General features: G+C 44.8%; 2 protein-coding genes across 2 annotated transcripts; both read left to right on the top strand.

Moving 5' to 3' along the window:
• The first annotated feature begins 3,732 nt into the window (after positions 1-3,732).
• On the top strand, positions 3,733-7,398 carry LOC123444842. The gene is made up of 5 exons (XM_045121701.1): positions 3,733-4,044; positions 4,144-4,250; positions 4,547-5,048; positions 5,796-5,911; positions 7,064-7,398. Exons 1-5 carry the CDS (start codon positions 3,784-3,786, stop codon positions 7,266-7,268), a joined length of 1,191 nt encoding a protein of 396 aa, XP_044977636.1. The 5' UTR covers positions 3,733-3,783; the 3' UTR covers positions 7,269-7,398.
• Positions 7,399-16,205: 8,807 nt separating this feature from the next.
• Positions 16,206-17,916, top strand: LOC123444841 (sialyltransferase-like protein 1). The gene has a single exon (XM_045121700.1). The coding sequence runs from the start codon at positions 16,424-16,426 to the stop codon at positions 17,591-17,593; it is 1,170 nt and encodes a 389-aa protein (XP_044977635.1). The 5' UTR covers positions 16,206-16,423; the 3' UTR covers positions 17,594-17,916.
• The last annotated feature ends 7,581 nt before the right edge of the window (positions 17,917-25,497 follow it).

The following is a 25,497-nucleotide window of genomic DNA, read 5'->3' as shown; positions in this document are numbered from 1 at the left end:
GGTGGAGCCACCCCATACCCTTACACGTCCCCCCTGAGCTTACCCATCACCCTTATTCGTTCCCGTCAACGGGTACAATTTTTTTCCATACCCTTTACCCGACAGGGTAGACGGGTAACCGCGGGTAAAATTACTCATGTTTGCAAATCAACAAATTGAACAATTTATAGACATAAACAACATCATAGTTTACAAAAATTGGATTATAACAACAACATATACTTATAAACAACATCATATAGTCATAAACAACAACACATAGTCAGACATTTTCATTTCACAAACTCTTGACGTAGTGTAGATTGTAAAGATAATATAGATTTTACAAAGATTTTATATGGGTACATGGGTATGTGGGTATGGGTTATATGATCCCTTACCCGTACCCACTCTACCTGATGGATTTCAGATTTTCCTATTTATATACCCATGGGGGGAAAATGTCCCATTACCCTTACCCTAATAGGGTATTTACCCGCAGGGTATGTGGGTAATGGGTACCCATCGCCATCTCGAAATTCAACAAGGTAAGTAATTTAAGATGCCCTCTTAGGCCTAATCCAGCGAGATTCTCTTGCTTTAGGGGTTTCCTACATGACTTGCTCATGTTGTTTGTTTCAGATATTCAATCTAAGATCTAAATTTCATCAATATATGTCTTCTGTTTACGTTTCCTGATGTGTTTTAGATGAACCAAATCACTTATGTTTATATGGATACTAGCTACATTTACTTGAGCACATATGGAACGGAATTCGTATGATATTTTCGAAAGCATTTCTACATAAGAAAAATATGTCAAGGGGTAGTATGTTGGATGGAATAAAATCATATATCTGATCTTTACTCTTGTCTTTACACATATGATTGGGACTAGCGAATTCACATATACAAATTTGTTTCTAGAGCAAGGATGAGAAGCACTCCATACACAACCAGAGAGATGATGATCCAGCCATTTCTTGGATGGTTGAACTTGAGGTCAAACCGCACATATGTACATTCTACTTTGCTTGTTGATATTTCTCGCATATACCAGAATCAAGGATCAACTACTTGATGTAATATACATGAGACTCTCCTACTGTCCATTACGTTAAAAATAGAATCAAGGATCAGTTCAATGGGAATTAGAATGATGAAAACACATGTTTGAACACATCTGATCCACATAATAGCAAATTTGTAATAAATTATGGAACTCCTCATAAGGTTAAAGTCAGCAAAGAGAACATATTCATTCACTGCAGTCAAATCACTTTTGTTGTGTATAAGTGACATCAAGGATTGACATAGATCCACAGACGTGCATAAGCTAGATAAGTGCACGCATGAACGCTCAAGAGGCGTTCCAATGGAACGCCCCTACCACTAGTATTAAAACCAATAAAGAGGCTAGCCAAATCGCTCCCAGGAGTCTCCCCTCATTGGGGCTTCGTCGGTCGTCCGATATGACTTCTCGTGCATCTCATCCGTTAGATCGTCACGTAAGTTAAAATAGATTTTCACCTCGCGGTCGCTGTCGCTGTCCAATGAAGAGTGGGCTCGTCTCGGGTGTTCGTTGGCTCGGTCAGTTGTGCCTAGGTGCAAAGATATTTTGGTCAATCCTCTCAGCATGTTCCCGCAGCCAATCATATCCTTGCTCCGGTCCCACTCCCGCACCAGCAGTCGCATGAACCCTAGCCCACTCCCGACCAGCAGCCACACGAACCCTAGCACCATTTTCCTTCGACCCCATGAAAATAAAAGTTTGGTACAAAAATTGCTAAAAATATACATCTTTAAGTGATCTATACATTTTATACAAATATGTATTTTTCAAACTCAGATTTTTCAGCGTGATAACCATATTTTCAATTAAAAGATGCTTCCTTAACTGGTCTATACATGTTATACAAATATGATTTTTTTCATACTCAAATCCCAAAGCATGATAAACATACTTTCAATATAGCATGATTTAACACGTGTGATTTCTACTACCAATATAGAATATGTCCTTGCAAAATGAAGCTATTTTCATTGACAACATGGTTTTAACGGGCCTCAACGGGTCAACTAGTGCTAGGGAAAGAATGAGGCATTCCCATTCTTGGAATATCGTCACATTCGAATTATCATTCTTAAATGTTAAAAAAATCTGAAAAACATGTGAGTGGTTTTTGTAGATCATACATTACATTAAATACAAAGAGTACAATCAGGACAAACACGTGTGTAAGACCGCTAGACAAACTAGATGAAGACATATGTCGCGAAAACTATGCAACAACGGTCCCAAGAAAATAAATTTTACCAAAAGTTTCCAAGAGATCTTTGCACACACCAAAACCAACAACAACTTCCAAATTCCAGCTTTGCCAAATCATTCATTGAAAAAGAAATGGATCCTCCAACATTTAATATCCAAAGCAGCATAATGTTCATAAGGAATATGACTATAACTCCTAGAAATTTCAAATCCAAACTCAAAATGCACACTGAAAAACAAAAAGGTGAAATCTAGATATGAATAGTGTCAATGTTAATTTTGTCTTTTTTTCTTACATTATTCATGCTATATTTTACAAATCTTTTTCAATATACATTTCAGAGTTTAGACCTGAATTTTTTAGGGGTTGTGGTCACATTCCTTGTGAACATTCACATTTTTCTCAAGAATTTTTTGTTACATTTAAGAATGATTTTCTTGTATTTGGAGCACTAGGAGTACCCCAAGATGGGAGTACCTGATACCCCCCATATGCTATATTGATCAAAGCGAAAGTACATAGCATCTTACAAATGACACGAATTAAAAAAGAAATGACAACCAAGTTCCTGAACTTTATAAAAAGGACCCAAATCGAAGATACATCAGGTCAAAACACCCTCTTTGCAGAACCAACTTCATCAGCGTCGAGGATGCCACCATTTGGTCCGACGAAGCCTCCACAATTTCACGCCATGAACTAAGGATGCACTACCTCACGTGTGGCATCGTGCCCGTAAAGGAAGGAAACCGACAGCCATTCGGCCAAGAAAATCGACAACACATCAAAATAGATCAAACACTGAGCATCACGTGACCACATAGGGAAATCCAAAACAGTCATCGGGAATTATATCCCCAACAACAACGTCACCACCCCGCCTCTAGATCTTTCCTACAAAAACAAGTTGAGTCGGAGAATCTCTTCTAACAAATTCATGGACTGACCAAAACACAACCATACGCACAACTAGGCAATGAGTGCTTGGATCTGGCACCCCCTGCCATTACATATACAACTAGAGAACAACATCTTCCTCACCGCCACCACTTGTGATAGACTGATGTGAGATTATGGAGGGGGATACTGCTAGATCCGTCACCTTTCGCTTCCCTTCACCATAGGGTTAAAGAAGAAGAAGATAATAACCATCACCGAACACTTTTCACAAGCTCCAAAAGTTGGCATCCCGACACATATCGCTAAAGATTGAAATAAAAGTCAAGACAAATTAAGACTACTACCAACCTAATCTACACAAGGAGGACCCGAGCATCTCTCTGTAACCATCGTCAATCGACAACACCATCGAACAAGGTGTTAGATCGGGCTGAACAGTCGTGGACCGCTCTCAACTCTCAAAAAAGGGGCGACCATAGAGAGGGAAGGGGAGAGAAAGAGGTCCACTCTCTTCCAACCCAAAGATGCCTGAACTGAAAAAAAAAAAAACAAGACAACCAAGTCCCTGCACTTTCATCACTTCTGTTCCGAACCCGCTAAACCCTCACCGCTACGCCCGGAACCGGCAGCCATGGGTAAGAGCGGAAAGAAGACGAAGGAGTCGCACCGGCAAGGCCGCGGCCGCCGTGGCTCGCAGCTCGGCGACGACGACTTGCCGTCGTCTGCCTACGACGAGCCGCCGCGCCGCCAGGAGGACTCGGACGGCGACGATTCCGACGGAGCAGCAGCGGAGGACGAACACGACGGAGGCGCGGAAGCAGGCGACCGCCAGGGCCAGTGCCAAGTCGGCTCGACGCCTTCCAAGTTCCACCTGTACCAGCTTTCCGTGCAGGTAACTTCGCTAGCTTCCATCGTAGCTTGGTTCTGTGAAAGTCTCCGTGCTCACAACCTGTTCGACGAAATGACAATGGTGTTGTGCTTTTGTGGCCAGTCGCCAAAAGGGGACATCAGCTACCTGCAGAAGTTCTTTCTGATGTATGTAGGCGGACGCATCCCTCTCCACCTGCAGGAGGATTTCTGTGGCACGGCTCTCCTCAGGTCTGAGCACTACTAAGCATTAAGTGGCCTTTGCACAATCCTCCTGCTATCAATTTCGCAAACACCTTGGGCACACTATCTATCGCTGAGGTTCTCAGGAGTCCCGTTAGTAAGAAATGATAGCTCTAATATTACACCTGACACACATATAAATAGGAGCTGTCATATTAAAATGGTTACTCTTTGGGGTACCTTGGTCAGTATTCAGTGCTGTTTAACATCAAAGAGATTATTATTTAGCTTCAGGGTATGAGTGCATGTGTTGCTCATGATCTCTTTGTTTTTCCTGTTGGCAGTACTGAGTGGCTTCGCACTGATACAAGGCGAACAGCAGTCGGCTTAGACTTTGACCGTGAGTCACTTGAGTGGTGTCTTGAGAACAACCTGAGCAAGATTGGAGCTGATGGGTATTCGAGATTGTTGCTTTTTGATGGAAATGTTCTGCAGCCAAATGAATCTCGCCTTGTCAAGCAAAAGGCCAGTGATCTCGTGCAAGGTCTAAATCTTACCAGTGATGATGGCTCTACTGAAACAAACAGCTGTGAGCAGTCAGATTCGTCATTTACGAAATGTGCAGCCAATTCGACCATGTCAGATGCAGTTTTGCCTGGAAGAGACATAATTTGTGCATTCAACTACAGTTGTTGTTGCCTCCACAAGAGAAAGGAATTGGTTTTGTATTTCAGGCATGCTTTCAATGCACTTTCTAAAAGAGGTGGTATATTTGTAATGGATGTATATGGCGGCACATCATCTGAATGCAAGCTTCGTCTCCAGAGGAGATTCCCCAGCTTTACTGTGAGTAGATTTATAGCATTGCTTAATCACTGCAGCACATCGAGGCATTTCTTCTAAAGTACTCCCTCCGTCCCATAATATAAGACGTTTAGCTTGCAAGAACGTCTTACATTGTGGGATGGAGGGAGTACCAGTTAGAAACATACTAGGCATAGTGTCATTAAATTAGTACATTTTAGGGCGAGGTTGCATTTTTTATTGGTAAATGATGTAGTATTTTTAAGAAGAATTTATAGCATACTAACAAATCATTTTTATTGGTAAATGGTGCAATATATAAAATTAGAAATATGTGGCGGTTGTATGTGACATGAAAGATGTTGAATTTTTGTATCTTGCTTCCTGAAGAATTTAGCTGCAGATTTTATTTGACTTACTGGTGCATCATCATGTAGTTAGCTAAAGTGAAGACAGCTTGAACTAGCAATTTTCAGTAAGTTATATTTGTTATGGGTTGCAGGGCAAATATATGTGTTACACCAAGTTTCTTTCATAAACAACACACTTGATGGATTTGATGAAGTTAGCTCCGATATGATGTTTCAGTACACAAAAATTGTAATATCTCCAATATATTGTATTGACAGAGCTTCCTTTACACTTACCGTTCATATAATTTCCACCCTTGTATAGTCTGCAAGTTGATATGAACTGGAATCTGCAGTAGCCTTGTTAGCGAGAGCTCATAAGTTTGTGGCATAATATTAAATCTAGAATTCTTCTTCTTATATACAACTATGCATACAGTATTTCTGGGAGCAAGAAGAGTTTGATATCATAACTCGCGAAACAAGGATCAGCCTCCACTTTCAAGTTGGAAAGAAGCAAATGATACGGCATGCTTTCACGTACCATTGGCGCCTGTAAGTTGCTTATACATTACTTGGCAAGGCATTAGGTTCAGACTTATCGCTTATTTTCCCATTCACTGATCTAACAGTTCTGGAAGACCTGCAAGGTTGCTAGTCTTCCAATACAAATAATTTGTACAAAAAATTAGGCAAAATGTCATGGTCTTTTGGGCCTCCTCGGGGTGGATTGGATCTTAAGGAAATATGGACTAGGGGATGGCTGATGGGAGGGCGACCAACGCCGCTGAGGGAGAAGAAACCTACACACGTTATAGATAGGGGTAGTAGGGTAGGGAGAGATGTTTCCTGTTGAATAAATTATAAACCCCATATGCCTGGCGTCATTGTATAGGCGAGGCCCTAACCATTGGAACATAAACTTCAAGGGAGCAAATCTTATCTGATGTGGAAACAAACTGAATCTGAAGGAACCAAACCAGATCCTGTAACTCAAGATAGATCTTTAAACTTGATATGCTGCCATGCCACCTGATCCTTCCATGGTGTCAACAGACCTTGACCTCTTGTGGTAGGCTAGTAGCAACGGCGGAGCTATGTGTATCTTTTTGTTGGGGGGTGGGCATGGGTTTAAAGAGTAGTAATTAGGATCACTGAGGAAAAGTATATTTTAGGATCTTAAATACAAGAAAGTGTAGTAATTAGCCCCCCCCCCCCCAAACATTCATGTTTTCTCTTTAGCCCCCCCTGACATCTTCGTCTAGCTCCGCCACTGGCCAGTAGGTTCCAACAATTAGCTGTCATACTTCGATGACAATGCCATCTGCAGTTGTAATCATTCCTCTACTCACAAAACAGAAACCTGCTTCAAGGGGGAACAAGGTTTGGTATTTTCAGTCCAGGGAAACCAAAGGCAATGCCATTTCATTAGCTCGCAGTATCTCTGATACAATTGGTGCTAGGGAGTTGCTGCGGTTGTGTGACGATACGCATTTCCGTATGCCTCATCCTTGTACTTTTCATAGATAAATGAACCTTGGGGCGTTTTTCAGTTCTATGCAGTGGCGCACTTGTGCAGCGCTGGCAACTGGCCATACTACACTGGTTTCTGGAAAGAAAATATGCATGTGAATGGCAAGGGATCATTGTTCTTACAGATGGACAGAGCGTGTCTTAGAAATAGTAATTCATGTCGCTCTTATGCAGGTGGTCGATACCAGAAATCAAGGATTGCCTGGAGGAAGCTGGATTCAAGTCCATCCACGTCTGGGTCAGGGAGATGCCAGACACCAAATCAAGCGGAAACGCCAAGGAGTACACCGCGGACCGCGACGTGAAGTACGAAGAGCTCCAGCGTTTCAACCAGGCAGATGCTTGGAACGCGTACGTAGTCGGGGTAGCAAACATCTAGTAGATGAAATCGCATTGCAACCTGAAGTATCCAAAGGATGTTTTCGATGACAGTTCTGAACTACTTTCTGTAATAAAAGCATCCGTTTTGGCCCCTCGCAATTTTGCGGAAAAGTGATGGTGATTCGGCACGGCGAGGCTTGTTGAATACGTGGAGTTGCGCGGCGGCACTTGACAAGGTCGAACTCTCCCCGCTCTGCTGCTCCCGTCCAGAGCCAGAGCCCAGAGGGAGGGGAGGCAAGATTCGTAGCGGTCTTTGTTTCAGGAGTGCAGAGCCGTAGAGTCATGCATAAGTCTCCATCAATCTTGAGAGTTTCCTTTGGTCGTCTTGGCCACATCTCTACAACTTCGTTTCTGTCCCTCTCCAAATGGAGCTTTCTGCTGCGAGCCACTCCGCCGTATTGGGCCTCGTCTAGGTATCACCCACCACTATCATGGTGTGGTGTGGACTGTGACAGAAGCGGCATTTTTATCATCGCGCTGTCTTTGTCGATTGGTCAAGCACTCGTACCTCAGGCCCCGTTCCAGGTTTTTTTTTTTTTGAACCGAGCTGACCCCCCTTTTCATTGCATAGAACGGATATGCAACAGTCTCAGAAACATCCAGGAGGAGGGGAAAGAGAGGTAGCGAGTTCAACGCACTGCCAAGAAATGCCCCGTTCCAGATTTATCAGGCTATTGGAAGTTCCCATCAGGCTTCCGAATTTTTGTCCAAAAAAAACCCTTCTCGAAACGATTTGCCAGAAGAGACCACATGCGGTACCGAAAGATCAAAAAGACCCCCTCCTCGCGTGGCGGCACGCGCGTCAGGCGGCACTTGGCACCTGCTGCCACCACCCGAGGCGGCCGACAAGCCTGCCGCCACGCCCCGAGGCGGTCGAGAGAATTCCCGTTGTGGCCCATGCGCTCGACGGAACGGGCGCAGTAGGGGGGCCTGCCGCCACCGCCCGAGGTGGCCTGTACTGTTGCCTCACGTCGAAAGTGGTGCCAGCCGACGCTCATTTTGAGGTTGTCAGTTGACATGGAATCTGTCAGATGCTATTTTTTCCCGCCCAGTTATCATTTGTGTTCGCGCCATTTTTTCGTTGGTAAATTTCGCCTCTTCGCGCCATACTTTCCCGCCTGCACATCCGCCTCAGCCTATAAAAAAAGGCACTTAAACACTCTTCGTCAGCATCCAGTCACACTTCGCCTCAGTGTGTCACACTTCTTTCGTATTCAGTATGAGTTTGCCTTGTTCGGATCAAAGTATTAGGCCTAGGAAAATGAAGAGTGCGAGCTTGCCTCGGGGGATGGAAGTACTGCGTTGTTGGTGTGGTGATCTCTGCAAGGTGAAGGAGGTGACGGATTTTTCAGATTGGTTGGGCATGAAGTTTTTCATGTGAACCAATTATGAGGAAGATCCATCCGTTGCTCCTTCAGCATACATCAGTCCTCCGGTATGCTTCAGTCATCAAGAATAAACACGTTGTAGATATTATTGTTAGCTTGATATATATATTTATATATTTTTTTGTAGTCTCCTCCTCATCTATGCATGTACTATCGTTGGATCGACACGGAAATGCCGGACTGGGCGGTGACCGAGATTCGTGAAAAGGTCGTCGTGCATGGGCTAGTTTGGACTTGGAAGAGCGTCGAGCGAAGGCTGAAGCAGAGGAGAAGAGAGAGTGGAAAGAATACTGTGTGGAGCAGAGGGATGCGCTTGATGAGATGCTGAAGCAAAGCCGAGAAGAGGAACTTCGACTGGCGGAGGTTTACAAACAGCGGCAAGAGGCCCGTGATGCTGAGAGGGAGAGAAAGAAAGATAGGGCTCGTGCGGCCAAGGCAGCAGAAGAAGTTGGTGATGGAAAAGGAAAATATCCACGTTGGACTCAGTAGATTTATTTTATTGTATCTTAATTTGTGTCAGTTGTATCTTAATTTCTGCAAGTTATATTTTATTTTTAGCAATGTGTATCTTAATTTCGGCAAGTTGTATCTTCGTTTTCGCAATGTGTATCTTAATTCCAGCTACGTGTATCTTCAATTTATCATGTTAATTTAAACAAGTTGCCTCGCTTTCCCGCCATTTATTTCCCGCCTCGCTTTCCCGTCATTTTTTCCCGCGTATAGCTTTGCCGCCATTTTGTTCCCGCCTCGCTTTCCCGCCTCGCTTTTCCCGCCATTAGTTATTTCTCTCTCTCCTGCACCTATAAAACCCCCTCTAGACCAAGATGGGTAAGGAGTGTCCTCAAAATGTCTCATTACCCTTTCGTTCGTAGTTTTCACCGGTAATATATGAACAGAGTCGACCTATTATTACATGAACACAAATATGTAAAGAGACTCGTACCTTGATCTTCAACTTAGTAGTTCATATCACATGACAAAATAGTTCCACAAAAGTGATAATACACTCCCTAAGACAAAAGATAAACACATGCTTAGAAACTAATTAAACAAAATAAAACATCATGCATACAATCACGACCAACAGAAATGTAAAGCTCTTACCTTGATCTATCCTTTTTTCAACTACAACGTCTTCAAAATAGTTCCACAAAAGTGATAATACACTTTCTAAGACAAAAGAAAACACATACTTAAAAACTAATCATACAAAATAAAACATCATGCATGCAAACATGACCAACAAAAATGGAAAGCTCTTACCTTGATCTATCTTTTCTTCAACTGCAACGTCTTCAAAATCTAACTTTAAACCATCCAAAATCACAACTTAAACCTTCATGTGGAGTAGTTCTTGAGAAGAGAGTGAGAAAGAGAAGGAGAAGAGAGTGACAGAGAAGGCAACGGCAGGAGAAGAGGGTGAGAGAGGAGGCAGTGACGCAGTTCGTTTATAAAGAAGAAGTTTCGCACTGTTTCGTTCGTGAAGAGCGGGAAAATTGTGCCGCTGTTTCGTCGATGGAGATTGTCTCAGCGTAGGAATCAACGATCCTGGAAATCAGCGCAGTCAGTGGAAATCGGCGCCGCAATAGTACGGACCGCTTCCCCCCGAGGCGGCAGGTCTCGCCTGGCAGCCAGCTGCCGAGGCGACAGGGCCCACCTCTCTGTCGCCGTTACGTTGCCGCGATGCTGGGACGGAATCGTGCATCAGCCGCCTGGGCTCGTGGCGGCAACCCTGTCGGCCGCGTGTGCTCGTGGCGGCAGGCCCCAGCCGCTTCGGTCGGTGGGGGCAGGTGGCACGTGTCGCCTGACGTGCGTGCCGCCACAGAAGGGTGGGGCTCTTTTCCATAGATTTCATCCACATGTGGTCCTTTTCGACAAATACACTCGGCTAGGGGTTCTTTTGGACAAAAATTCCATGCTCCCATTCTCCCAGTTACTGTCGAGCCGAAGGAGCCCTCTATGTCACTATACCAGTGCAAGGGCATCGCAGTAACAGCTCGGCCCAATAAAACTTGAAGCCGAGGGACACCTTCCACTTTTGTACTAGAGTACGTACTAGTTTGTGCAGCTTCGTGTGCGGCCGAGGCGAAGGTTCCCATCGATTTTCCGGACCAAATCCCGGCCGGCTCAAAAGCGCTTAAAAATTCACGGTGCTAGCTCGCTCGCCATTGCGGATTCCTACTAGGCATGGAGCTAGAGCACGCACTGCAAAGATGTCGACGGAGACAAGACCTAGACTGATTGTTAATTCGGCCGCGTACGCAAATGGGTGCACATGGTCTCGTCGCGCCAATGATGCAGGCTCAAAGTGCCGCGGGCGAGGGATGAGGGCGACGCACGTAGTAGGCAACACTGATCTGATGCACTTGTCAGCTGATGAGGCCTACTAGTGGAGTGTGGAGTGGAGGGAACAGGGGCAGAGAAACGACCGGGGACGGCGCGATCGGGGAAAGAAAAAGGGCTTCTTGCTTTCTTTGGGCGATGCAGCAAGAAGCGGTGTTGCGTCGCAGCCTGTATTGCATTGCATTGCATTGCATTCACTTCTGATTGCATTGCGTTTGAGGAAAAAAAAGGTGCACGCATGGAGACGAAAGGACCGGACGCGCTTTCCCCGGACTCATCAGACCATCAAATCGGCGTGTGCGTGGTCTCGCTTTATTCTGTTTTCGCTTCGATTGCGCGAGCGTCCGGCTGAATCGACGGCGGAGTACAGTAGAGACCGTTGCCAACTGCCCATATACCACCTCACAAAAGAGCCCTGCCCCACCCACCATCAACACTTTGCGCTTCTTCCCCTCTTGTACAGTGAAATTGCCACTTTTGCCCCGTCCGAGTGGTGACTAAAATGTTTAGGGCCTCTTTGATTCGCAAGATTATAAAATTGTTGGGATAGTGAAAGTATAGGATTGAAGTGCCATGTCCATTTGAATTCTTAGCATTAACAATATATTTTTTTGTACATGCATTAACATTTTCAAGCCACGCTCGTATTTAGAGGGTACAAGAACGTTAAAGCTTCCACCAGTTATGAAAATATGAGTAGAGGATCTATGGCTGAAGATACAAAAAGTTGTTTTCCAATCGTAATTAAATCTTCTTTTGTTGAAATAAGGGCTACAGAAACCAGGTAGCTAAAAAATGATAGTTTTGGTTTATTAGAACCATCCGCATATTGTTTCAGCTGGGTGGAAACCCAATTCTTTTCATGTGGATCTCTTGAATGAAATTAGGGAACAAAGTAAGTAAATTAGATATAATTTATACCTCCTACTCTATAAGGATCATCTAGAAAGCATAGAGCTTTGGTTCTATCCTAATAGAAAAGTTGGCATAATTGTTAAGTTGTGAGAATATCCATCAAGGAGACATATGAAGTCAAAATTTCGTGTTCGGTTTTGAATTAGGGACGCTAAAAATAATAAACCAACATCGAATATAAAACCCTAGCCTTCCAAGCTAACGATGTGGGTTCGATTCTCGCTACTCGCTTGTCGGTGTGAAAACCGGCACACCTCGAGGTAGGGGGTCTCGAGCTGCGGATCTAACAGGAGCAAGTGGACGATGTATACCAAGGTTTGGGCCCTTCTTGATGGAGGTAATGCACTACTTCTTGCTCTTGTTTATGTCAATGGAGAAGTATCAAGTACAAGGTTGATCTACCTCGAGATCGTGAGATGTGTTCTAACTCTAGGGCAAGGTGAATGATATTGTGTTCATGTGCCCTATACGGGCTAAATCATATGGTTTTTGTACACACCACGTAGGATATCTAGGGTTACAAGGTCTACACCTTGGCGTGGAGGCGACATGAGAAGCCTTGGAGTACGCGTCAAGCCTTCGGCAGATGCAGTTCTATAAGGCTATGTCGTATAGCTTTCAGACTCCATCTTGAGAAGAATGAGGGGCCATGAGTCCAATCTGAGGAGCATGGGCTGACTAGGCTAGTACCCCTAGTCCAGAACATCATTAGTAGCCCCCGAACTGGTCTTCTATGCTGACGACGATTCCCTTGATGAATATAACCTCGGACCCAAAGTCCTTGGCTTGATAGGTGAGTTCCCCTTCATGAATTCCAAACTCTCGAACCGCTCTCAAAAGAAGTGTCATCTTCTAAACAAGACCTAACCAAGCTCATACTTTACCCGAAGAGGCGGGGTAACCTAGCCTCGAAGGCTGCTCATGCATGTGTGAATAGTGGTGCCTAGCCTGACAAATTTATTGAAGCGGTGCACCTTCACGATGGGTTAAGCAGTTACTGCCTATCCCAAATTGCGGCTTGAGACAGCCTTTTTACTGGCGTGTCCCATCGAAGTTTAGCTCGTGCCCTTTTTCTTAGGGATATCATCAAGCTCCCCCCATATGCACAATGACATGTTTTGCCGGAGTGACATTTTTATCGACGCGACAAGGGGGGCTCTTGGTCTTTCAACAACCTATAAGAGTACAAAGAGAACAGCGCACGCAACCGCACTCTCATTCCACCCGCCTGTTGCTTTGTCTAGCTCCAGCACCCAGATCCAATCTCGTACCCCTCTTTTTTAGCAAATCCAAGCTCCCCCATCCAGCCATGACCGATACCCTAAAAGGTCATTGGGGTGGTTCCTCCGTGATGGAAGGCGCCATCCTAGAGCTGTGTGCTATAGGATATCTCTCCACCAACATCGACGCCCGCGCTCCCGGTGCCAACCAGCAAGTGCCCTGTCCTGGGATGCGCTAGCAGTGCACCCAGCGCGTGGCCGCATCCTTTTGCCCCATCCTGTTCGCGAGGGCCTCTAAATAAAATAGTTCTACAACCAAATCGAAGCCGTCTCTAAATAAAGTAGTTTTACATCTATTGGTTGCCAATATGTCCCCACATGTGCTCAACCAAGTTATTTTGAAGATTCAAATGAGTGTGCAAATCACGCATCTCATGATGGTACTGGACAAATTGTTGAAACGTGACCGGTTCTTAGTGCAGGGGCTCAACATTTTCACCTTGAAAATCAAATCTTGGTCGAAGATATTGTCATCACGCTCGTCCTCGACGATCATGTTGTGCATGATCACACAAGCAGTCATCACCTCCCAAAGCTTCCTTTCATTTCATGACAGTGTAGAGTTTCGAACGATACCCCATCGGGATTGAAGCACACCAAAAGCATGTTCCACATCCTTTCTAGCACTCTCTTGCATTTGGGCAAAATTCTTTCTATTCTCATCTTGGGGGGGTCTGAGATTGTCTTCACAAAAGTTGACCACTGAGGATATATACCATCAGCTAGATAGTATCCCTTGTTGTACTGGTGGTCGTTGATCTCAAACTTGACAGGAGGGGAGTCGCCTTCTGCAAGCCTTGCGAACACTGGAGAACGCTGCAACACGTTGATATCATTTGTGAGAACCTGCCATGCCGAAGAAAGAATGCCATATCCAAAGATCTCATGAAGCCACTGCTTCTAATATGACAGTGCACGCTTTGACATGCCCCTTGTACTGCCCCTGCCAAGCAAATGGACAGTTCTTCCACTCCCAGTGCATACAATGTATGCTGTCAAGCATGCCTGGAAAGCCTCTAGCTGCGTTGGTCGCCAACAATCTCTCTGTATCAGCGGCAGTTGGCTGCCTCAAGTACTCAGGGCAAAACACCTCGATCACAGCCTGACAGAATTTGTACATTGACATCAGACATGTTGTCTCACTCATACGCACATACTCATCCACTAGATCACCTGGAATTCCATATGCAAGCATGCGGATGGCCGCGATCCATTTCTGGTAAGAGGAGAATCCTAGCTTGCCAAGGGCATCCGTCTTGCATTGGAAGTATGGGTCATGAGCAACCACTCCCTCTCGGATACGATTGAACACATGCCTTGCCATACGAAAACGACGACGGAATTTATCCGGCTTGAAGAGCGGTGTGTTCGCAAAGTAATCGACATAGAGCAGGGCCTGGCCTCTCTCCCTGTTGCGGTTCAGGTTCACAACACGACCAGGGAGTGACCCCTTGTACCAAGGAAGCTGCCGTTGAATGTGGTCGTGAACCATCACTGCAGCCACCACAATATCTTCATCATCGGACGACGAATCGTCCGATGAATAGATGAAGTGGTGGAAGAAAAACTCATCACCATTGTTCATACCTTTGCGGGCAAAGTGTCGAACACCTTGCGCTCGTGGTGGCAAAGAGGCCGCGATGGTCACCTTGATGCAGGGGTGGTTGGTGGCCGGCTACTGACTGCTCTAGAGCACTCGTCGGAAGCTGTCATGGCCGTCGTGGTACGTCGCCTCGGCCGTATCCACTCTGCCGCCGGCTACGACGGCGACGGCGACGGCCAAACCTCCTCTGATCGACGCCCAAACTACGACAAAAGTGCGGGCGTGGTGGCGGCCATGGCAAGACGGAGATTGCTATGGACGACCGGGGGATGAGGTGGCCGGAGAATAGCGGCGGCGCCGTTGGCGGGGCAGGGCGGGAGAGGGGGTGGAGGCGTTGGAATTTTTGGGAGTGCTTGTGTCCCCGACACGTGCGCCACGGGCGGACAAGGGCATGCGGCGTGCGCGTCCGCGCGATGTCCGTTTCCCCCAAACTGAGCGCAAGTTTGGACCGGGATGGGTCGAAAACAGAAGAAATTCAGACATTTGTCTGTCTGGGTCCGTGCGTTGGACCGCGTTATTCGTCCGTTCTACCCCAATCGGGCGCGCGCGGACAAGATGGGGTCTCGCGTTGGAGTTGGCCTTATATCTTGTACTCCCTCCGTCACGGTTTAGAAGGCACGCTTGTAAAATCTCTCGGACCAAGGTAATCACCGATTGGTTATGAGATGTAGCAGGTGTAGATGCTAATGCGCCTAATCAACTGGAAAAATACTAATAGTAATGCATGAGCAGCAAATTGAGAGGACGCATGCATGAGTAGTACTAGTAATAAGAGCAAGTACAATAAGGTACAATCAGCAGACTGTAAGGATTAAAATACTATATTTTTGCTGAGTTGGATGAGAGAGAAAAAGAGCAGACTCTTCGTAAAGAGCCAGCTCTAGCACGTGCTCCTATGTACTTTGTGAAAATGAAAGGTGTATCATATATGACAAAAGTGGTACTCTTTTGTAACTAACTATTATACAATCTAGCTATAAGATGAGCTACAAGATGTCTTATAGCCAGCAGTTGGCTATACTATTAACCATGCTCTAATAAATGAAAGTAATTGCTTTCGCGTTTTAAACCTTGTCTATTTTGAAAACGCACGTAAGTTTAACCGTGCCTTATAAACCATGACGGAGGTAGTACAGTAGTTGACTATTGTAATGAATGTATTGAAAGTTTCTCATGAAAGAAAATCATTCCTCTCCTCGCCGGTCCAAGGGAGGGAGCAAAAGTGCACCGGGACAGAGGGAGGGCCAATCCGCAAACATTTCCGCCCGCCCATCATCTCCCGCGGCCATGCCGTGCCGTGCCGTGCCCCGGCCCTCGTGCAGTCACGTTGCAACGCCCTCACACACAGCACAGAACAGAATCATTGCTCCCCCCGACGCCCGGCTCGGCTCGAACCCAACGAGAACAACAACGCATAGGATCCCCCAGTTCCCCGAACCCGAAGTCCAACCACCTACAAATAAAACCAATCTCGCTCCCACCCACCTCGCCACACTCGACTCGACCCGAAACCCATCGCGCTCGCGCCCCACTCCCCCGGCCGCCCGGACCTCGGCTCCACCCAGATGCGCATCCCCCGATGCGGCCCCGGCCCACATAGCCCCCGGCTGCTGCGGCGGCGGCCATGAAGCGGCCGCTGCGGGGGCCCTTCGCGGCGCTCCTCCTCGTCGTGCTCTGCGGCGCGGCCTCCTTCCCCTCCGCGCTCCGCCGAGCGGTGGCTCCGGCGCTCGCCCCGCCACCGCCCGATCCCGCGCGCCTCAACGCCACGCTCCTCCGCCTCGCCGCCGCCGACGGCTCCGAGCCCTCGCTGCGCCGCGACGTCGACGACCTCCTCGAGGGCCGCCTCCCGGCCTCCGGCCGCGCCCGAGCCCGCGCCTGGCGCCGCGACAGGCTCCACCCGCTCCACCTCCGCCACCACCAGTTCCCCGTCCACCGCCGCGGCCACGACCACGACCACGCCGACTCCCTGCTCCACCCGCTCCCGCGCGAGGAGATCCTCCTCGACCCCTCCCTCCGCCGCGCGCTCCGCTCCTGGCACCGCCTCCGCCGCTACGACCCCGCCGTGCTCCGCGACCTCCCCGCCGTGCTCGCCCTCCCCGCCCGCATCCCCTCCTGCGCCGTCGTCGGCAACAGCGGCATCCTCCTCCGCCACGCCCACGGCGCCCTCATCGACTCCCACCACGCCGTCTTCCGCCTCAACAACGCCCGCATCGTCGGCTACACCGCGCACGTCGGCGCCAAGACCAACCTCTCCTTCATCAACAGCAACATACTCCACCTCTGCGCGCGCCGCCCCGGCTGCTTCTGCCACCCCTACGGCAGCGGCGTCCCCGTCCTCCTCTACATCTGCCAGGCCGCGCACTTCCTCGACGTCGCCGCCTGCAACGCCTCCTCCCTCGCCACCCACGACGCACCCATCTCCGTCACCGACCCGCGCCTCGACGTCCTCTGCGCGCGCATCGTCAAGTACTACTCGCTCCGCCGCTTCGTCGCCGAGACGGGCCGCGCCGTCGAGGAGTGGAACAGCGCGCACGACGCGGCGCTGTTCCACTACTCGTCCGGGATGCAGGCCATCATGGTCGCGGTGGGGGTGTGCGACAGGGTGAGCGTGTTCGGCTTCGGGAAGGTGGCAGACGCCAAGCACCATTACCACAGCAACCAGAAGAACGAGCTCGACCTCCACGACTACGAGGCGGAGTACGCCTTCTACCGCGACCTCGCCGAGCGCCCGCAGGTAGTCCCCTTCCTCAAGGACACCGGCTTGGCTGTCCCGCCCGTCGTCTTCTACCATTAGGCGCCAGCTTCCTAGGGCGCGGGCAACGTGCTCGACGTTATGCTTTTCTTTTTGGACCTGCTTGTTTGCTCACTGTAAAATGTGCTCTGCGAGGTGGGTTAGTAGTTATTTATTGTGATTAGAGATGATGGATAGGTGAGTCGAGATAGAGAATTGGAGCTGCAAGTGTACATTAAGATTTTGGATCCTCCATTGGGTATAACCGTATAGGAGAGGTTGCTTGTGTTTTTGGCTGCTTCACAACGACAGCTAGTCAAGTGTAATTTCAGACTGATTTGTCTTGATAAGTTCTTCCCAATCAAATGTATACCTCCTTATGTGAAGCCTTGCTGCCACTGTGGTTCAGCTGATATTTACTCTACTGTATGTAGTTTCTCTTAGGTGACAGACAGGTATGCTTCAGCTTTGCTGCCACTATGCTTCAGCTGATAAAATCTATACCTTATTTTACTGCTTGCTGATGTCTTGTTTATGTATATGCGGTCCTTTTTACCCTACTTATCATCGAACTAGTGGATAACAATGTACCCAGTTACTTGTGCGAATTCGTTTTCGTTTGAGTAGCACCACTTTGGTCCAACAAGATGAAAATGGCTCGAATTTAGCTCATGTGCCATGTTTGATAATGAGTTTGAACCATTGTCAACTTGTTGGACCAAGGTGTACCCATGCGGTGCTATTTCCACTTCTCTTTGCCGTTTGATTCTAATGGGTGATCGTTAGTCCTGCATTATAAATTCATAACTGCTGGATGCTTTGCATTACACAAGTTCACAGTTGCTGCCAACGACTGGAGTTCACCTTTATGTCTGTGCTAGTGCTACGACTAGGCTGTAGTAGGAAAGGATGCTTGAATCCTGATAGTAATATATGTCGCTGAGAAATATTACCATGTCCTGCCATTAACATAGAGTCTCCCAAGGTTGAGCAGATGGCCTCATAGCTGGCCATGTGCCGACAACAATATTCTCTCAGCTTATTTGAAATGAAATACGCCATGTTCAGCGGCTCAGGACGCTCCCAGCTCTCCTTGGTCTGAAATTACCCGTAATGAAGAAGTTGCAGTGTGGCGGGCTGTTGTTTAATCGGTGGATCGTTGTGTGAAAGATGCATTCGGTGATATTGTTCGGTCGGTCCACCATGTTACGCGTACACCTGCATATTTAGTGAGCCTGGTACTACCTTTTGTACTGCTATCTTTGTTATTGGCTCAAAGGACGCCCCCCTACATGTTATTGAGTGTACTGGATCTTATCTTGAGCCAGTAAACTACTAGCTCCGTCCCGGTGTATAAGTCATTTGCGTAGTTCTAGGTCAACAATTTAACTATCTAAATATGTATCATATGTAATAAAAAATATATATTTAGAAACTACATCCGTGTAAAAATCTAGTGATATACTTTTCATGACATATAACACATATTTAATTCCTCAAATCGGTGACCTAGAACTACGCTAATGACTTATACACCGGGACGGAGGGAGTACTACTAATTGACAGGTTTGGGTAGCTTTTGGCATTTCCCCTTGTCTTTTTGATGACAGGCCTTCTTTCTGAGAAAAAGGAAATCTTAGCATCCTATCATGATCCCTGCTGTAGTGTGATGCTAGTGCGATGACTGTATGATCGTACAAAACTATATCTGTTTTCCATCTTAGTGAGAATTATTGGCAGATCGGTTTTGGTCGGTTTTTCGTAAATTAATTGATTATTTTTCTTCTTCTTAACAGTCGATGAACCGATTCTTTTGCCTCCGTTTCGAAAGAAAGAATTATTAGCAATTATATATAATTTGAGTTGTGGAGGAGCTCAGACCCTCCTTTTCATTTGATCAGTGGTCTGTAAATCGAAGATTCATAACCAACAGTGTCGAGTTCGTCATTTGCCCATACAATCTCCTCGGACATCATGGTTTGCAATTTGTCTCTGCTTGCAAAGTTCTTATCCGATGCAAGTTTCTGTCATCTGACGATCCGCTGTTTCTTGTTGGTCTCTTTCAGAATTTCAGTGACCATTGTGGCCTTGGCTACTCCTTCCTAGGTTATTGCGATGATGACCACATGTTTTCACCGTTGCACTTCATCTTCAGAACCTGCGGTGGTTTTGGGGTAGCACTGAACTTATTAACTCTAGGGTTTCTATTTTGTTTGATTATCGCTAGTATGAGTGACGCATGACTAATGCTACTTGCAGCCTAGCATAATGAGTTACCCAATCATTTAACAAGAAAGCCTAGTTTAAAAAACCGGACCAGACCAGACCGGCGGTTGAACCGGAAGAAACCAGAACGGGCGGCCTTGACAGGTTTTTAAGTTAATAAGATGTGCTGCAATCGGACCAGAGAAAACCATTCGAACACAAAAAATCGGTGAAAAAACCCGGCCATTGAACCGGGAAAAACCAGGAAAATGTTTTAATATATATTGAGAAATGCAGAATTTGATCCCATGTCACACAAGGTACACCGGGTCTGCCCATGGCCCAATAAGCAACTTAGCTATGCTATTTTGTTGTCTATTATATAAAAATAATTTTATTTAATCATTGTTTTATATTATATTAACACATATATTACTCGACATATATTATTTTACGATAAAAAACCAAACAATCGAGAACCGGTAAACGGGCGATCCGCTCGATAAAAAATTGAAATGATAACCTCACCGGTTCGATTACCGGTATGGTGGTTTCTTAAACTATGCCAGAAAGTTGCGGCTCACTTGCCTGTGAATGAACTTTTGCGGCCACTTAATACAAAGTGATTTGACAAACTATACTCATGTTTACAACCAGTACGTACGTTGATGCTTCCACCAATTCTTGCCTGTTGGCTTTGTTGCGCATTCCTGCTCCTGCAGCTGGTAGTTTATCTCCCCTTCATTTTTTTCTTCTTCCGAAACTGCTTGTTTTCTTTTCGTCATTCTTCCGCATAGTGGACAGGGGCGAAGCCAGCTAAAATAATAATTGGGGTCATCTTCATAGACTATAAGGGTTCAACACTAATATCTCTTCAGTATGAAGAATATTTAGTAGTACTAGTGTTACCTAATTTCATTGGGGTCAATTGATCCCAATGCTAGCTGCGCTCCTGATGGTGGATGGCTTAGCTTGATCCTTATAACTGCATGTATTTCACCGGTTCTTGGGGTGTGGAGATTTTTCTAGGGGATTTTGGAACCTTAAAATGGGCTTGAAGCTTAAAACGAGCCTGATAGATGATGTTGTCTGTTGAATGAGGAGGTCCACACTGCTGCATTGGACCTCTGTATTTCATAATTAGGAAATTAAAAATAATTTAAAAAGAAGAATGAATATAAATAAAGACTACACTCTAGTGCAAAAAAAATTAAATCAAAATTCAAATCACAGGTTTTCAGAAAGAAGAAAAGGATAAAATCAATATCAATTGTGACAATAGATAGAATTTTCAACCTGAATTTGATTAGCTACTTATATTTGTCAATAATTTTTCTTTTATTTTATCAAGATAGGTTTAAATTTTTGAATTAAAAATTCACAGCATGGTATATAAATAGTATGTTCGTGTGCTGATTTTCTTCTGCAGAATTTTCATTAGTTTCTCGACGAGTGCAGCAAGACCCAGTGTAAGCGAGAGCTCCTCCTCAGCGCCTTAGTTATTGGGTTGGATGTGGTTAGGCAATCCCTGTGATCTTGCATTTATTCCTGTAAAATATTGGTCCAGTTAAATAAAGCTTTCCGAGATTGTTTAAAAAAACAGTTAACGGGTTCGCGCTCGAACACATGCCAGTGAGCTGCGGTACAAAGTCACGCCCCACTCGCTTCTCTCGGCTAGTTAGGCCGACTCTTTGCTGCTTTTATTTTTTGATTTATTTTCTTCTATTGGTATGCTATCACAGGAAAAAAGATCATTTTTATGATATCTTTGAACAAATAATGTCAAATGAAAAATCGTTATGGATTTTAAAAAATGTTTATGAATTTGAAAATATAACAAAGTTGCGACTTTGAGAATTTTAATGGATTTTTAAAAATCAAATTATGAACATTTTCATTTTCCAATAATAAAAAAGAGATAAAAACATGTGGAAAACCAAGAACCTTGTAAAAAGGCAAAAGAAAGAAGTTGGGCCAAAAGATACCCAAAATTGTGGGAGCGACTATCCGACGGATATTCCTTTGGGTGCAAATGTAATGGTATTCTTAGCCCCTCGGACGCGCCAAGTGGTGCACCCATGTGCCACCACATGTCATGCGTTGGTGCACCCTTGGAATTTTTTTTCTTTCTGCATGCGTTTTTTGGGGCATATTTATGCTTTTAAAAAAGGAAAAGGCACAATTGTGCTTTCGCAGAAACACAACCACCTTTACACGAGAAGCCAATTGTGCTTCCCGAAAGGGAAAAACACATTTGTGCTTCCTTGAAAAAAGGAGAAGTAAACAATGTGCTTTCACTAGAGGTACATGTGTGCCTCTCCAAAGGAAAAGTATAGTCAGTTGTTCCACTAAAACTAAAATTGTCCTTCCTGAAAAAAGAAAGGCACAACTTTTTGCTTTTTAAAAAAGTGAAAAGTACAATTGTGCTTTTGTGTTACTTTTTTTGGGTCCAATTTTTCCGATCTTTTTTAAAAAATGACTTCCATTTTTTTATTTTCCAATTTTGGGTTTGCTGGTTTTTTCTGGAAAAAAGTTCGTCAAAACACATAAACATGAGATCTAGTTTTAATCTCGATACGAGAAATCCAACGATAAAAATAATTCATGATTTGAACACACGGTTCGAAAGACAAAATATAAAAAAGTACAAAAAACTCTTAGGTTGTGACAAATGACACGCATGTAGTGCGTCACTTGTCAACACAAGAAAAGATCAGAGAATGGCCTTTGCAAGGGTGGGTTATGGGGGAGCTTCTACTGGCGATACTCCTTAGATGGGAAGCCCACTTATTATCTATTAAAGGGCGGGGTGTGTGCGTTGCGTATGATTTAGCCTATAACCATTGCTATAAGTGTTGAATCTCCTTTATGCATAAAATCTTAGCTAGATTGCCACAATGTAATAGAACGAGCCTATCCTCAATCAATACTTGGTATATTAGACTCTAGTGTAATGACTATTTGACGCTTTATTGCGGTAAAATGTTGACCTCTAGCACTATGGCGTGCGACTGGGCCGGCCCAGTCCGTGTTGATTTTCTCCCTGGTTTGGAAGGTTTATGGTCTGGCTTTTTCAGTTTTGGGAAGTTTTTGTAATGGTTAGACTAATTTTTCTTCTTCTCTTTTTATTTAGTTTTTAGTTTTATAAAAGTGTTCCTATTTTATAAATATGTTTTAGGAATCATAAGCTATTCATAAATTTCATTAATAATCATTTTTCTACTATTATTTTTTAAAGAAATATTCAATTTTTGATGTCCAAGAAATTCAAAAAATGCTCATGTTTCTTAGAAAATGCCTGTTCACCATTCAAAAAATTGTGTGGTTCTGAAATTAAATATAATTTTCTGGTTTTCTGTAAAAACGAATGAAAAATACGCTGATAACTAGTAAAAAATGCTAGAAAACCAGGAAGCTAATTGCTCCAGTTGCTATAGTCCCGATCGCCAAATGGGCTAGCGCAGTCGCGACCCCAGGACACCTGTAACTAAAAGCAAGACTGCAAAGATCAGGCCCACGTAGAAATAAACGCCAAGCCCATACACATGTTGCTTAGGTCTTTTCTCAAAAAAGAAAAAAACACCAACTTAGTCTATCCACTCTGGTTCTTCTTATTCTTATACGTATACAGAAGTTTTACTACTATATGATTTCTATGGTCTTCATCATCACCGTCTTGGGCTCTTGGCCGAGGGTACGATGTCGTGAGAATGAAGGTACTCTGGTTCTTTTTCTATAGTGGCTTTGTCTTATGAGATGGTGCAACAAAGACTGCTAATTTGTGTGTCAGACCTCATGGATTTTAGTTTGATGTCCTCGCAGATTTGTTCATATGGATCTAACAAGTTCTTATCCGACACAAGTTCTGTCATCCGAGGAGCTGCTGTTACTTGTCGGTCTGTTTCTGTTATTCCATTTTTGTTTTTGCGAGGTGCCTGTTTCTGTTATTCCATTTTTGTTTTTGCGAGGTGCCTGTTTCTGTTATTCATGGCCATTGTGCTAATCAGGCTCCTTCATCCTTGTCCGCCCTTTTTTCTAATTTGTTGCAATGATGATCACACTTGATATTGTTTTATTTACAATCTGAAGCATCAAGTTAGAGGAAGAGTACGTCTCTGTCCACATGTTTTCACTGTCAGTTTACCCATGGACTTCTGAACCTGCGTGGTTTTGGACCAGTACCGATTATCTGCAGGGTTCTTTGCAATTTGATCACCGTTGATAAGCTGCGACGCGGGACTAATGCTGCTTGCAGATCCACGACAGAATTGTTTCAGTTATGTTATTGGCGGATTTTGAGTGGTTGAAAATTTTGACTGGAAAGAAATGTTTGGCTCCATCATGGAGTTATTTTTATGAAGTTAATGTCAGAAGAAGGCCAAAATTATAGGAGAAGAGGGCCAAATTACCAACTAGAAGCTAGTACTTCGATCGGAAGGAATATTATTTTTACTCCTCTTTTCATCTCAAATTTCAATTCTCCCGGCAGTTGAATCTTTTGACTGGAAAGAAACGTTTGGATCTGTTCTTAGCTACAGTATCAAACCTTGGATGTTTCAGTTCGCCAAACATGCAGGCAAGATATACGCTAATAGGAAGGTCTCATACTATTTACATTACCAAACCTTGGGTGTTTCAGTTCGCCAAACATGCAGGCAAGATATTACGGTAAATATTTTATAAGAACATTTTTATTTTTTCATTTAACTAACACAATGTCCGTACGTTGCTACCAAACTATAAAGTTCGAGGAGTTGGGTCACTCATTTAGAAAATTGTTAAAATACGATGACATCATGCGGAATTTGCTCGCAGTTCACTATTAGAAAGATCAAAAATATCACAAAAAAATCACAGGCATTGAAGAATCTGAAATGACCATGATCCTTTACAAACACAACATTTCGAATGTTGAAACATATGAGAATAGACAATGGTACTGCATAAGGTCGTGGATCCGGTAGGAGGATAAGGTCTATCATCGTTTTCTAATTACAATCTGTTCACTCTCTTGTTCTGTGATATATAACTGAAATAACTTGGCTAGGAAAAAAAGAAAAGAAAAACAAGAGCACTATATTGAGTTGGAGTCGCATTTCTGCATTTGTTATTTGTGTCCCAAGTGTTAGTCTCACATGAATAGTAGTGTATTGTTTATTTGTGTTTCGTCCCACATGTGAGCACAAATACATTTGTTTAGTTATGTTCATGGAAGGTTGCTATTCTCAATATGGGTAGAGGTGCATTTGTTTATCGATGAAGATTGTTGGTCCCACATGTGAACTCACCACCAACTCCAATATTTATAAGTAGGAAAGACTTTGTTCTGACCTCAGCTTTATCCCTAAATAAAAACGATGCTCAACTATACCCCTTTTCTTGTGGTGTCCTTATGAAAATACCCCTCCGTGTCGTTTTCGTCCGATCAAAGGGATTTGACCGTCAACTAGACGTTTTCTGTAGTTGCCCTTGTGTGCATATGACGCTGACATGTGGGACCTACCCTTTAGAAAAATAAAAAACCGCTCTCTCTTAGAAGTGGTCCCCACCATGGAAACTCTCCCTCTCTCACACAACAGAAAATAAAACAGTTTTAATTAAAGAGATGGACCCCACCGTCATAGACTCAAGGCTTAAACTAAGCAGAGATTAGCCTAAGCTAATCCTTGTCACATCAGCAAACTTAAGGTTAAGACCCCCGCGAGCACAAATCACGGCGGAGGGCCTCGAGCCACCTCCTCCGGCGACCAAATGGGTGATGG

This window comes from Hordeum vulgare, chromosome 3H, assembly GCF_904849725.1.
Source record: "Hordeum vulgare subsp. vulgare chromosome 3H, MorexV3_pseudomolecules_assembly, whole genome shotgun sequence".
NCBI lineage: Eukaryota > Viridiplantae > Streptophyta > Magnoliopsida > Poales > Poaceae > Hordeum > Hordeum vulgare.
This window is presented reverse-complemented; position numbering and strand designations above follow the sequence as displayed.

Coding starts and splice junctions, on each gene's coding strand:
- LOC123444842 (XM_045121701.1), top strand. CDS start 3,784: ATGGGTAAGAGCGGAAAGAAGACGAAGGAGTCGCACCGGCAAGGCCGC. Junction 4,045..4,143: donor TGTACCAGCTTTCCGTGCAG/GTAACTTCGCTA, acceptor TTTTGTGGCCAG/TCGCCAAAAGGGGACATCAG. Junction 5,049..5,795: donor GGAGATTCCCCAGCTTTACT/GTGAGTAGATTT, acceptor CTATGCATACAG/TATTTCTGGGAGCAAGAAGA.
- LOC123444841 (XM_045121700.1), top strand. CDS start 16,424: ATGAAGCGGCCGCTGCGGGGGCCCTTCGCGGCGCTCCTCCTCGTCGTG.